Here is a 14346-nt window from a genome sequence, read left to right on the forward strand (position 1 = left end):
TAATTTAACATGGATCACGTTTTGAGTGGAAGGCAATACATGGTAATAAAAAAAAGTGGAAGTGAAAATAACAAACAAAACAGAACTCTGATGAAAAATGCCGCATATATGCACATTACACGTCATATACGCCAGCTGAGTGGAGGTTGTTCATTTAATGATCGATCGAGTACTGGAAAAGTTACTAATGACCAACGTTCACAAACGGTTCGCTGTAAATTTGAATTAAAATTACTTTTATCTCCAGGAAAATCACCCTAAGCGTCTGAGTTAAAATAAAACCAAACCCAACAAGGAAATGCGAGTTTCCTAATTGAAAAGGGTAACAATATGTTATAAATACGCACACATGTTGCTCTTATTGTCAAACTTCATTCCATCTCTCTGTTTTCTTTCTCCCCTGCAACTAGAATTTATCAATTGATTGGTTTTGTAGTTTCATTTCCTTCTGTTAATTTCAACATTAACAATGAAGGAAGAAATTGATCTCTCAGCACTCCTGGACCTAACCCTTGGCCTTCCTGGAGGTAGGGTTAACCATTGCCCAGAACCAGACCAACTTTCCACTGCCCTCACTTTGTGTGATCCAACTTGGAATTACGACACACACCAGAGAAAAGAAGAGGAATATTTAGACCCTGCTCCTCTCAGATTTGCCCTTCCTAATCCGGAACACGAGAAAATGTCGGGTACGAATGATATCAACAAGGAATTAAAGAAGAAGAAGAGAAACCAAGCAGTGCCGGATACGGTGAGTCTACAGCCTCAGGATGAGAGGCCTTGGAAAATCAGGAAGCAGCTGACAGTAAGCGACATTGGAAACTGCTCAAGGCTACTGATGCCGAAAAAATCGGTCATCGACCATGTTATGTGTTACTTGGATGACAAGTTTGCCAAAAGGGTTATGAGCGGGGAGGGCATAGGAGTTATGGTTGTAGACTGCGACACAAACACCGGGCATTACTTGAATTTCAAGCTTTGGGGGTCGGCCGAGTTTTACATTCTCAACGGAGATTGGAGGCAAGAGTTTGTGCACAGGAGAGGCTTGAAGGAGAAGGATAGAATTGGGCTTTATTGGGATACCTCCAAATCCATGTTCATGTTTTCTGTTCTTGAAAGGGCAATCCAATCCCAATTCCCTGCTTGATCAATTTGAGATTTCAATTATGATCAGAATTGTAACTAGCTAGATAGTTTATTCAATTACCTTTTTAATTCCTCAGTTTGAGACATTTGTTGTAAAAGACTTGTGTTTATCCAAGTCCAAGTGAATTCTATGAATCAAATCATACATTTTCCCATCAATATTTTATCTTTATATTGATTTGCTTCCTGTTATAAGTTTTAGTTACACAAATAAAACAATTGTTACGGAAAAATTACTTCATTCCAATCCAATCTTGCTTTGTTGGCTCCTTTGCTGCCAACGTTGGGGTTGGCAGATCAAGAAACCTCTCATAATTTGTGGATTAATTCCTCAGATGATTTCTGATATAAGTATTCCAAACCTCCAAGACGCACCGTTTTGTCACGACACGTGACACTGAAACGGAATTTTTTTGTTGCACTTGGTGGATTGCAACACTCAATTTTTTTCATTTAGCTGCTGCTTCTTCGAAAACAAAAGAATTATTGATCCCAATGGTCCCTCAACTATTGCTCCAGTATCATTTTGGTCCACCAACTAAAATTTTCATTTGAACCGTCCTTCAACTTTTTTTTTTTTGTATCAAGATGATCCTACCGTTAAAGTCTGTCAATTTTATTGTTAAATTGAGGGGTAAAAATGTCTCTAAGAATTATAATAATAATATATAATTAAAAATTAAAGGAAACTATTATAAAACTTAGAAAATTTTAAAAAATTGAATCTCACCAGCCACATGGCTTTTTTTTTTTTTCCGGTGAGATTGACCTAGCAATTAATAATAATAAATTCTCTATTGTTTAAATTAATTTAAATCACATAAATATAAAAATAAAATAACAAATTTTTTAAAAGAGGTAAACAATAATTAAAAATTAAAGGAAACTATTATAGGAACTTGTACCTAATTTTAAAATTGAAAAAATTGAATCTCACCACCAACATGGCTTTTTTTTGGCTGACATGGACATATAAAGTAATGATTTTTTTCTCTATTGTTTAAATTAATTAAAAAAATTAAATCAGATAAATACAAAAATAAATAACAATAAAATTCACAAACTTTGACGGTAGGACCATCTTAATACCAAAAAAAAAGAGTTGAAGGACAGTTCAAATGAAAATTTTAGTTGGTGAACCAAAATGATACTGGAACAATAGTTAGGGAACCATTTCAGTCATTAACCCTTTTTAAAAATAATATTTTATTTTTTTGCCACTCAATTTAACAGAATATTTGACAGACTTTAATAGTAGAACCATCTTGATACAAAAAAAAGAGTTGAAAGACGGTTCAAATGAAAATTTTAGTTGGTGGATCAAAATGATATTGGAGCAATAATTTAGGGACCATCGGGATCAATAACCCAAAGAATTTTATTACACGAATTCATGATGATGCTGGAATTTGGTATTTCGGAACATTAATTTTGAATAATATGGCTAAATTTCTTCAAGAATTCAGGAATCGCTTTACAAACCGAACAAGGAGAAGCAAGTGTTCCTAATTAAAAAGGGTAACAAAATGTCCTGTTTCCAAATCCAAGACTGATTTGGTACAAATCCTTATAAATACCCATACATTCTTGCACTTATTTGCAACTTCATTCCAAGCATCAAGCACAAAAACTCATATCTCCCTTTCTCCCCATCAACTGGAATTAGTCAATTGATTGGCTTTGTAGTTTGATTTTCATGTTTTAATTTCAACATTAACAATGGAGGACGATTATGAAACCTCAAAAATGCTAGCCCTAACCCTTAGCCTTCTTAATACTAACCCAGAACTAGACCAAGTTTCCACTGCTCTCACTTTGTGTGATCCAACTTGGAATTACGACACAAATCAGAGCAAAGCAGAGGAATTAGACCCTGCTTCTCACAGTGTGCCCACATTTCCTCCTAATCCGAAACACGAGAAAATATCGGGTACGAATGATACGAACAAAGAGTTAGTAAAGAAGAAAAAAAAGCTAGTAGTGCTGGGACCTAGGCCGAGTCCCAAGCCTCGGAGGCCTTGGCCCATCAGGAAGATTCTGAAGGCAAGCGACCTCGGAAACTCCTCAAGGCTGCTGGTTCCAAAAGACCCCGCCACGAACCATTTTCTGCGTTACTTGGATGACAAGTTTGTCCAAAGGGTTGAGAGTGACGAGGGATTGGGAGTTACAGTTCAAGATTACGACACAGGCACAAGACATCAGTTGACTTTCAAGTTTTGGAGCTCGGCAAAGAGTTACATTCTCAATGGAGAGTGGAGAGGGATGTTTGTGCAGAGGAGAGGCTTGAAGGAGAAGGATGAAATTGGGCTTTATTGGGATGCTTCCAGAGCCATGTTCATGTTTTCCCTCCTTCAACGGGCTTGAATTTGATGATCTGGTTTATTTACCTTTGTTCACATAGTTTGTGTGTCTCTTATTTTGGTTGTATTTATTTTCAATGAATCACTTTCTTTCAAATGTTTAAAAATAAATTACAATTGTCCTATCAACGGCGTCTAACCTAGTGGAAAATGACATTGACTTGTTGTGTTGTGAGTAGTGGTCTCATGTTCGAATCTCTATCGCACTGATGTAGTGTGTGTATGAGAGAATCCCTTCTCCTTATAGTTTAGACTATCGCTTATATTACATGATCCAAAAAATACATGATGACATGACTGCTGGTTTCTAGTTATGCTAGTAGGCTAGTAGCCTTAATTAAACTGAGTTAATCTGAGAATCCACATGATCTTAGTCAATTAATAAACTAAGATAATTGGTTAGCCTTGCATTAATTTCACCGACATAAAAAATAATGTTCTTCAACAAATAAGATCGGTACCCTAAATAGTCGCTGAATTAGGTCCACCGTCCCCATCACTCCCCATCCTCTGGCCCGAAATTTAATTAGTGCTGTCCGGAAATGCATCAAACTTCCTTTTGGTCCGGCCCCTAGTCAATTTCATGCCTCAAAATACCCTAAATTGGAAAGTTATTTTTAGAAGCTTTCCCATTCCGAAACTGATTTGATCAAAACTCTTTTGTAAATCATACCCCATTCTGCTATTTCATAGCTTTGTAAAAACTTTCTAAAAAGCACAATTTAACTAAGCACAATTTAATTAACACAATTTTCATAGTTACATAATGTTTCACATACCCCACAAGTTTTCCTCTCCTCCTAAATAGTGTAGCATATAAGATATAGCATTATCATACGACATACGACGACGTATGTGGCGTTGACTGTAATTAATTACCAACATTTTTACCTTATTTAGTCACTCTATTAGATATGCATAATCATATTCACAGGCTATGCCCCCAAAACCAAGCAACTTAGCCCTTTTAAGCAATCCCAGCCACCATCTTAACACCTTTACCTATCTTTTCCAAAATAGGGTTCAAGTCTCTGGGGTGCACATTAACCCTGAGGCCATACTTCATGAACAATGTCAGTGACATCTTTTGCTCCACCCGATGGCCCGGAACCACTGTGAGCCGGTGCCTCAACAACACGGCGGCCGCTATTGACTTCATTTGCAAGTAAGCTAAGTCTTTGCCTAGACAAATTCTTGGACCAGCATTAAAGGACACAAACTTGTAAGAATCTTGTACCTCCATTTTTTTGCCATCAGAAGATAACCACCTTTCGGGCTTAAATTCAAGGCAATCTTCACCCCAAATGTACTTCATGCGACCAACTGAGTATATTGAATATGTGATTGCAGAGCCTGCCGGCACAAAAGTTCCACTTGGCAAAACATCGTCGTTTATTGATAGCTTCGAGTCTTCTGGCACTGAAGGGTACAGCCTTAGGGTCTCGGACAACGCAGCCTTAAGGTATGTCAATCGGTCAACTTCTTCAAACACTAAGGGCTCTTTGACCCATTTGGAAGTGTCACTGCCACGTGTCTCCATCAGAACTGTGCAAACTTCAGCAAGGATTTTCTCCTCCACGTGTGGGTTTTGAATCACCAACCAAAAGAACCAACTCAACGCCGTCGATGATGTGTCACGTCCAGCTAGGATGAAGTTGAGCGCCACGTGTTGGAGGAATGTGTCTGAGTAGGACTCCTTTTTCTTCATGAACCGGGACAACAAGTCATCATGTGGGACCCCATTTGAACCTTGTTGCTTATTGATCAACTCCAGCTTACGTGTGTTGATTATAGCGGATAAATACTGATCGATGTGTTGGAGGCTCTGGCTCAAGCTGACTTCCATTCCGAGTCGGAGCCATTTTCTGAATTTCCATATAATCTCGGGCAAGATAAAGCGCTGCAGCGTGGCTTCAGTGGCTCGGTCGAAAGAATTTGCGAAGTCGTTTTCGGGAAGGCCCAGCGCCAGCGTCTGTGGGTCCTTTCCGAAAGCCAACCCACAAATGTTGTCAAATGTGAGCCGAAGCAAGAGGTCTTGAAGATCCACCGGCTTGGCTTCATTCTGAGCCGTCTCAAGAATGGGGCAAAACCTGAACTCAATGGCGCGGCTCACCCACCGAGCCATGGCTTGGCGGAGGGTCCGGGTGGTGAATTCCAATGCGGCGGTCTTACGTTGGAAAAGCCAGGTGTCACCATCAGAGTTGAAGATCCCATCGCCGAGCAAATCATGGAACACTGATTGCCAGGTGGGGCCCTTGGGGTAGTTGTCAAACCGGAGCTTCAAAATGTGCTCCAAGTTCTTGGGGTCGCACGTGACAGTCACGAGCCTTTGCTTGCGAGCCAGGAAGGGAATGGCGGAGGTGCAGGTCTGGTACGTGCCGCCGCAAGAGTGGAGATTGTCTGCGATCCAATCGTGCATCCGGTTCGCGTTTTGGATCAGGCCCGGCAGGCTGCCCACTAGAGGCCAGACACGCGGGCCGTTCATGGACCGTAAGAGGATCTTGAACCACAAGAAGTACGCAGCAAAAGCTGATAAGATCATCAGAGCCGTTGATACCTCCATCTGGCCACTTGAAAATTAAACCACCTCAAACTTGACTAATACCAAAATTAACCCTCAAACCCCAAAGTAATTAAGGTGATACAGGAAAAAACCACAGCCAAGCTAGAACTTGAAAACTAATGCACGTAAACAAAAAAGAAGCAAAACCGAGATCAAAATGGACTGATTAAACAAAACCCAGATCAGATTAATGATGCAAAAATGAGTTTTAGAGATCTGAGGCTGCCAACATTGATATATATATAAGGAAGAAGAAGAAGAGAGAGAGGCAGTGGCTTAAAGCAAAGGGAAAGGGAAAATGTGACTTGAAAAATGAAATGGACGGGAAAGAGAGGATCGCAATAAATAGGAATCGATGGGGCTGTTGTGTATGAAATGGGAATAGCACCGTAATTGGTCGAGAATAACAGAATAATGTTACTCTCATTTCATTTAAGTGTTTCTCCTGATTTTGTTTCACACATTTTTTTTCTCTTTGAATATATATTTTTTTTCATAAGGTAATTAAGGCCTTACAGACTACAGTGAAAACTCCGCCATTAATTAATGCAAGCAGAAGTCGTTGGACATGTAGTAAGGTAAGGTTTATAAACCCACGAGAGATAGGGCCACCCCAAAGCTTATAAGTCCATATGGCTATATCCCACATTAATTAGTGGTGCAAATAATAACGTACCGAGCCCTACAAAAAACCCTTTTCTCTAACGTGCTTACCCTTCTGTCGCGCTCTCTCTCTCTCTCTCTCTCTCTCTCTCTCTCTCTCTCTCTCGTTCTAGGGCTTAGAGGGAAAATGCTAGGCAAATGCTCTCACCTAATTTAGAGGAAAGTGCCATTTTCAACATAAATTGTGGCATTGAATGGAGGAGCAGAAGTTATGGTGATTAGTTGAGCAAGCTGTATGTATGTGTGTATGTGTGTATGCAGGGATGACCTTTTTTTGGCTAACCTGGCCTATAGCCCAGGTTGGCTTCATAGCTCACTCAATTTAAATTACTTAGTCTCTTTTAGTTATCTTCCTTGCACGGCACGTAGTCAATAAGAAGAGGGAAAAAAAAACACTCACACACAGCACGTAGAAAGAAAAAAAAAAAGAAAAGAAGAAGCACCCTTTCCTTGGATAGTTAGAATCTATTTTAGGTACTAGTTTTGTCTCAACGCTGTATATTCTTGTGTTTTGCGACTTAAGTGTGTAGGTTTTAAGTTTAATTATTTATGATTTATGTTGGAGAATAACAAGAGTGAGAACTCTAATGATGCATAACTTTCACTCTCTACCTACAATAATCACAGTCAAAACCTTCCCTCATCCTCCTTACAAGTGTGACGATTGCGACTGACCGAAAGCAACAACACTAGACATGGTTTAGCAAAGCATTGCCATTATTGTTCAGCAACCTACAAAAAAAATGAAACCAATCAGAAATCGTTGACAATTTAACTACATTACGATATTTTACAACAGTTAGACGACTAAACAATTTTCGATTTAGCAAATGTTCTACCATGATGATCCTGAAAGGTGATCTAAAATATAAGCTAAAATAATAAAATTGCATTGTAGAATGAGAAACAAATAAACTAGAAGGGCAATAATTGTACCGTTCATTATGAAAATTTGGACATTTTGGAACAAGTCAAAGGATAGAGAAATATTTTTAAAAGAAGCCAAAATGGAAAAAAAAAAATGCCCTTATTTATTTTGGATTTCCGAAGGAATTCTTTATATTTGCATGTCTTTGGTTTGAAAGTTGAGAAATTTTTCTGTTTTTTTCGGAAAAATTTTTTTATGGCTAAAACCTAAATTTATTATGAAAATTTTGTGTAGGACAAGTCCTATTTTTCAATTTTATTTTTCTCTTGCTTAGATTTTCAATTTTGTTTTTCTGTAATTAGAACTAGCTGGTTTGGTTGGGTGGGCAATCCCATACATTTATTTGCAGCACACCAGCTTTTACGGCGTCGCTTTATCTCCAAGACAGCAGTTGCCATCAATCCATTACGTTTGGAGAAAAAGCCATACAATAATATGTTTTGATTGTCCTTTTTCTCCGTATAATAAATATCAGACTCGATGATTTTTAGAAAGTTTAATGCAAATATTAAAGAGATTTTGCTAACCTAACTAATAGGACATTAAATACTACAAATTAAAATATATATATATATAATAATCGAGCTTTTCACCAAAATAATACACGTATTATACTCGTCCCATGTTTTGTCAACGATAAAGGTTTCTAAGTAAAAAGTTCTATATAAGAAATCACGTAGCGAAAATGACAAATTTAATGGTAATAGGAATGTGACGATTTAAGTGACCTAATAAAAGAAGGCACCTTTTCATTAATTTAAATTGTCTGTGCCGAATATTGAATGCATAAATGATCCAATTTCAATATTAAGTTGGAAATTGAACTTAGCCTATTAATTATTAGGTCTCCATCAACGGCTATATCACCCCCAAAAAAACGAAAAAGTTCTTTAAAGACTAATGTCATATGGATCATATTTATACAGTTTACTTTTCCTCACTTCCCTTAACTTAGGTATACTCTCACCGCTCTCTTAAAATCATATCATGTATTTAAATAAATAAAAATAAAAATAAAAACTAACAATGGTTCAAACTCTGGATTTAATACTTTACTAGCCTCTTAAAAGGCATGGTGATCAGAATAAGGTTATACGATAATTCTGGGTTTTTCAATCTCATGCTTTTCTATATATCGTAATGTACTGAATTATTAGTGGTGGAGCCACTCTTAGACCTGAAGTGGCTCTGGCCCCCCTATATTTTTATCACATCTTTATTATATTATATATGATATATAGAATTTGTAATAAACAACTTAGAATTTAAGTTAAAATTTCCTTTAAAACAAATTAGACATAACTCAATTAGAAATATTTAGCTCTAAACATGTAAGTATTGAATACTTAAGTGTTTTATATCCTTGTATTTTCTACTTCGGCCCCTCCACTTTTACAATTCTAGCTCCGCCTCTGTGAATTATCATGTCTAGTGTTTAATCTTTGATAACAATCCAAACCAAATCATGCATGTCAAGACGAGGTTTATACATAAGAAATATTTCCTCGTCAAACAATCTTGTTCAGACAATCCAAATTGATAGTTTGAGAATATAAATCTGAGTAGCAAGCCAAGAGCAAAATGACAAACAAACAAATGCAAACATGCATATAAATATAAATTGACTCAAAAAAATTTGAAACTGGTCATGAATGAATCAATCATTCATGACATCAATTTGAACGTGGGTCGTGTTTTGTAAATCTGTCAAAGATTTGGTTGCTTTCGGGAGACCTTGTGCCTCATCAAATCTTTTTTCTCTTTAATATCTAGTGCGTCCCCAAATAATTGTGTCGTAAGGACTCTAGGTTGCTAGCCTCCCCGACCCAATCAAATGCTGCCACCTGTCAAGCATTTTGACTTCTCCACTCTTTTTCCCTTCCCTTATCTCCCCTGAAATGCACCGCCTTTTTTGTTTGGTCTGAACTAGGAGGAGGCATCTTATCTGAATTATCCGTGTACCAACAGTTTGATTTGGTTTGATTAAATAATTATTTTTTAATTTTAATTATTCTGATCTGATCTGATCCGTACTAACGGAAATAATATTCCTAACCCGACGGAAACCCGTACCATACCGATCCGATATTTATATTTATTACATTATTTAAATACAAAACAAGAAACCAAAGATAAATACAATCAGCATTTTGTATCACTCCTTTATCACTGCTGTATTCTTTATCACCATTCTATCACTTCTTTATCACCCCGATACTGTAGCACTTTTTGGTCAGAGAGAAATTTATGAATTTCCTATGTTTTCTAGTTTCGACCTTTGTCTCTTTTTTTACCTGTAACTTTTCAACCGTTGATCCAAATTTTATGTTCTTTATATGGTTGGATTCAGCATGAAAAACTAAAGAACCAACGGAAAAAAAAGTCAAAATCATTTACATAAATGTAGAGAATTCAGTAAAAATAACACTCAAATGTTCAAACAACAAACACAAGTGGCTCCCAGTACATCTTGAGTATATATTGAATGGTATAGTGACTAAGTTATTTGATTTCATACTCGGATGAATTAGACTATTGGATTTTTATATTTTACAAGGATAATTTGGTGTATTTGTTCAAGGACATATGTTATGTGAAAGTATTATAAATTGTATTTTTATTAGTATGTTTTTATTACGGTACTACCGTCATACCGAACCAATCCAAACCGAATATTAGGTTAATCGACCCGAAGTCTACCGAAGTCTTTGGTTTGGTTAACGGAAGAGAAAATGGTCTACCGAAGGCTTTAATTTAGTTAACGGAAGAATTTTCTACCGTTCCGAACCGATTCGTGCCCAGACCTAGTCTGAACCTTAAATCCTCCCCATCCCCATGATTGACCTCCTTTTAATCCTCTCTTGCAATCCACATTTTCTTTTTTTTGGTTTGAACCTTCAGTCTTATACTTCCTTTTAAATCTCAAAGGATCAAATAATTGAGAATGTGGAGCCACGAAAATGAAACCAAGCAAAAACTTGAATCATTACCCATCCAAAAAATAAATAAATAAAACCTAAAAAACCCATTAGATGAGGAAGAGAACCCAAATTTGTCTTCCCTAACATTTTCACATATTTTAGATAAACATTTTTGGGAGCGTATTTGGAGGAGAGGAAATGGGAGATGAGTTGATAAGGTAGAAGAGAGAGAGAGAGAGAGAGAGAGAGGCATGATTATTTCTACTTTGGTCGTTATCTGAGCCGGAGATTGTACAAATCGTGACATAATTGAGCGAGATCATATATAAAAATCAAAATAAAGGGTTAGGACTTTTGGATTTTTATTTTATTTTAGGACAAGCGATTGGGAGTTTCGAATCTCTGTCTACATAAGTAGAATATTTTTATTTTTTTGTTTTAGCACAAGCGATTGGGGGAGAGAGGAGTTACACAAGTATTACTAGGGAATGGAGATTTCAAACTATACAAATGAAAGTAGAAAAACTCAACTAATTGAACTATAATGATGGTAACTTTGGTTTTTTGTTTGAGTCTTTTAAAGGAAACAAAGAAACATAAATGGAAAATGGTAAAATGAAAATTTCGGAAATTTTTATCGACTATTTTCGGTGCATTTAAAACCTCCAAAGTACTTGACTTTCAAAATGCAATTCTAGGTGGGGGACGCGGGGGAGCTAGCAGCTAATTAACTTGTGGAGCCTAAACATTATCAACTCGGATGGGACGAGGGTGAGGGATTGCAACTCCAATAATAGAGCCTTTTTACCCTAAGTCAATATTAGAGTTTCTATTATTTGTATTATTTCAACTGAACATCTAGCATACATTTTTTCATCGATTATATATTATTGGAGTTCCTTAAGATTCCTAAAGTGAGAGGAATCCCAATTTGTTAAGGCACATACACCTGTTGAAGGACTTCCCTTTACACATCATCCATCACTTCACATCTATATAAGTTGAATCAATTTTGGACATCAACAAGAAATCTGATGAAATCTAAATTTTGGTGAAATTTAAAAGACTGATGAAGCTTACAAGTTTAGGCGTATTCATAAAAATTATGTTATTCAATTAAGGTTTTCGTAGAATCTATGAAACTCATGTGATATTGAGGGAAGGGGATTTCAACACGGGATGTTGGGTACATTTTAAAACCAGTTGAGCTACAAGAGGGGATTCAACACGGCACCTAGATGCAATTTTTAATTACTTGAGCTACAAACCCCTTACAAGCACCAATATTTGATATTAATTAATACATAGTCACGTTTTTACTTTAAACATAGCACCAATGGCACATTTTAAGTCACTTTTTTCACTTTCTTACACTCATTGAAATAACACCAAAAGTTTATACTAGTTGGCCTTTTTGAACATATATGCTTGATTTTCAAAAAACTTTGTGGAATTGTAGAGAGTTTCAATAAACTCTGCAAAATTCTATCGCTTAAAAAGCTCTGTAAAAATCCATATAATAAACTCTGCAAAATTCTATCGCTTAAAAAGCTCTGTAAAAATCCATATAAATGTTGAATCCACTGCAACTCAAGTATATATGTACACTGAGGAACATGAGGTATCTAAACTGGAATTTAGAGTCCCTCAATAATTTTCCAACAAAGAAAAAATACACATTGAATTAAAAACATCAATAAGTTTTTCATTAATTAATTGTAGATTATATGCTCTTATATAGGCACGGCTCAGCCTTGAAACCAAGGGCAATGTTGGAGCGGAAAATTTCGAGTCCTCCAACAAGTAATATGATTTCCATGTTGAGAAGTCGGACACCATTTCGATTGCCACTAGTGAGAGAGGATGAGGGTACCTGCAAGAAAACACTCCGACGCTTAAGTCAATAAAAGTATAATCGCATGAGAGTTTAGAATAGTATTGTACCTGATTTTCTCCTCCCCCGGGATGTTGTGTTAATTGGCCTTTTATAGGCAGTGGAGTCTTGGGCTCCAACTCCCACATTCCTCATTTTTCTCCATGACTCAAGACAATGAATGTCGTGTTACTTGATTTTCTCCACTTCCCCAAGTTTGGGATGCATGGGCAGTGGGTTATTGCTTATGGAGTAAATTTTGCTCCCACACATGCCCTCTTTTCTCTCTCCATATAAGCTTCATTCTTGTGTGTGGAGAGAAAAAATATTCATCGTGGGAATTTGTTCCATGTGAGATTTCAGGAAGTGTCAAGTAATATAATAAATATATTTGTTAACTAACGAACACAAGGAAATATAAGTTTTGGAATTTAGAAGCAAACCAGGTTTGTTACCTTTTCACCACGACTATGCAAAGATTCATGAGTAAAGCATCGCCTTGAGAAATCCTTGATCCACAAGTCCTTGAGTTGTGATAATGTATTGTCAAATTTGGTGAACTTTAATTGGGATCAACGGAGGATCCAATTGATTAGGATAGACTAAGGATCCGATTGATGGGCCCTAGTGGATTGATAACCTCAGGGTGATGGAGTGATTGACATGGACTCAATTGATTGCTCCAAGTGGATTGGTAACCTCAGGGTGATGTTGAGATCGCCATGGATTCAATTGATTGCCTCCTAGGGTGATGTAGGGATCAACATAGACCCAATTAATCGCTCCCACAAGAACAAGTGATGTTGGAGATGTCCATGGCAAGTCAAGCCTTGTAAGAGCACTTCCACCCATTTATCATGGCAAAAGGCAAGGGGAGACAAGGGTTGTTACTATTCTTGTGAATAGTGGCAGCCCTTGCAAAAGGCTTGTTGTGTTTCCACCCATTGTCATGGTAACCTAAGGGCAACCACTATTCACATGAGATATGAGGAGATGATTTTGTATAGAATTTTGGTATGAGAAGTAAAAAATATGGCTAGGTATTTATAAATAAATAAAATTCTGAAATTTTTTTCAATTTTTTGTTATTTAAATTTGCTGCGTCATTATGACATCAGCATTACATCACTTGCCCAATCAGCAGCACAGGCTGATTTTGCCTAAGGGCTTGCCTAAGTTGGTGGGCCCCACGCCTTGACCAGGCTTGCCTTTGCGCGCTGGAGCTGTCTTGTGGGCTAGGCCCTGTCCTGCCCGGGCAAAAGGCCTTCCGCTGGAAGTGCCCTAAGCAAGGCAATCAGCCTTACTCTTGGAAGAAGGAAAAAAACACGTTTCTCATGATGTCCTCCATCTTTTCAACAAGGTTTCCTTTTCTTCGGCAGATTCTAGTGGAAGCTCCAACTTCTGTTCGAAACGTCGTTTCAATAAACCCTTTTTTCTCCATCCCTTCAAGCTTTTCTTGCAAAGTTTGTGAAAACCTAATCAGCACCTGCCACCTCTTACCAAGCACCTGAGTTACTTGCAGGCTCAATCTCCCCATTTGGAAGAACACATATTTCTACAGAAACTTACAGCAAAGCTCAAAGCTATTAAACATCAATAATTAAAAGCATAGCCCTTCCATACTACCAAATGTTTCTGTTTCCTGCACATATTTTGTTCTGATCTGCCAGGTTAAAGAAGTACCCGGAATTCACTGATGGCCTCCCTGTACATGTTCTGGGTAGCCAAACGTCTAGCGTCTCATTTACTTGAGCGATCTTTGGATAAACAGATGAGCATCCCACATATCACAACCAGTATTTAGGATGCTTCTAATCATATTGTAATGAAAGTCCACGAAGCATTTGCTGCTATTTTTTGTACACATATGACAAGCCGATAATTTAAATTAT

The 14346-nt window shown here is 37.2% G+C and overlaps 3 protein-coding genes across 3 annotated transcripts; 2 read left to right on the forward strand and 1 right to left on the reverse strand.

Moving 5' to 3' along the window:
* The first annotated feature begins 469 nt into the window (after nucleotides 1–469).
* On the forward strand, nucleotides 470–1147 carry LOC117629005 (putative B3 domain-containing protein At1g78640). The gene has a single exon (XM_034361537.1). The coding sequence runs from the start codon at nucleotides 470–472 to the stop codon at nucleotides 1145–1147; it is 678 nt and encodes a 225-aa protein (XP_034217428.1).
* Nucleotides 1148–2865: 1718 nt separating this feature from the next.
* On the forward strand, nucleotides 2866–3510 carry LOC117629006 (putative B3 domain-containing protein At1g78640). Its single transcript, XM_034361538.1, has one exon. It carries the CDS (start codon nucleotides 2866–2868, stop codon nucleotides 3508–3510), a length of 645 nt encoding a protein of 214 aa, XP_034217429.1.
* A 694-nt stretch (nucleotides 3511–4204) lies between these two features.
* Nucleotides 4205–6420, reverse strand: LOC117629275 (cytochrome P450 86A22-like). Its single transcript, XM_034361817.1, has one exon. It carries the CDS (start codon nucleotides 6067–6069, stop codon nucleotides 4474–4476), a length of 1596 nt encoding a protein of 531 aa, XP_034217708.1. The 5' UTR covers nucleotides 6070–6420; the 3' UTR covers nucleotides 4205–4473.
* Nucleotides 6421–14346: the final 7926 nt, after the last annotated feature.

Source organism: Prunus dulcis, chromosome 5 (assembly GCF_902201215.1).
Source record: "Prunus dulcis chromosome 5, ALMONDv2, whole genome shotgun sequence".
Taxonomy (NCBI): domain Eukaryota; kingdom Viridiplantae; phylum Streptophyta; class Magnoliopsida; order Rosales; family Rosaceae; genus Prunus; species Prunus dulcis.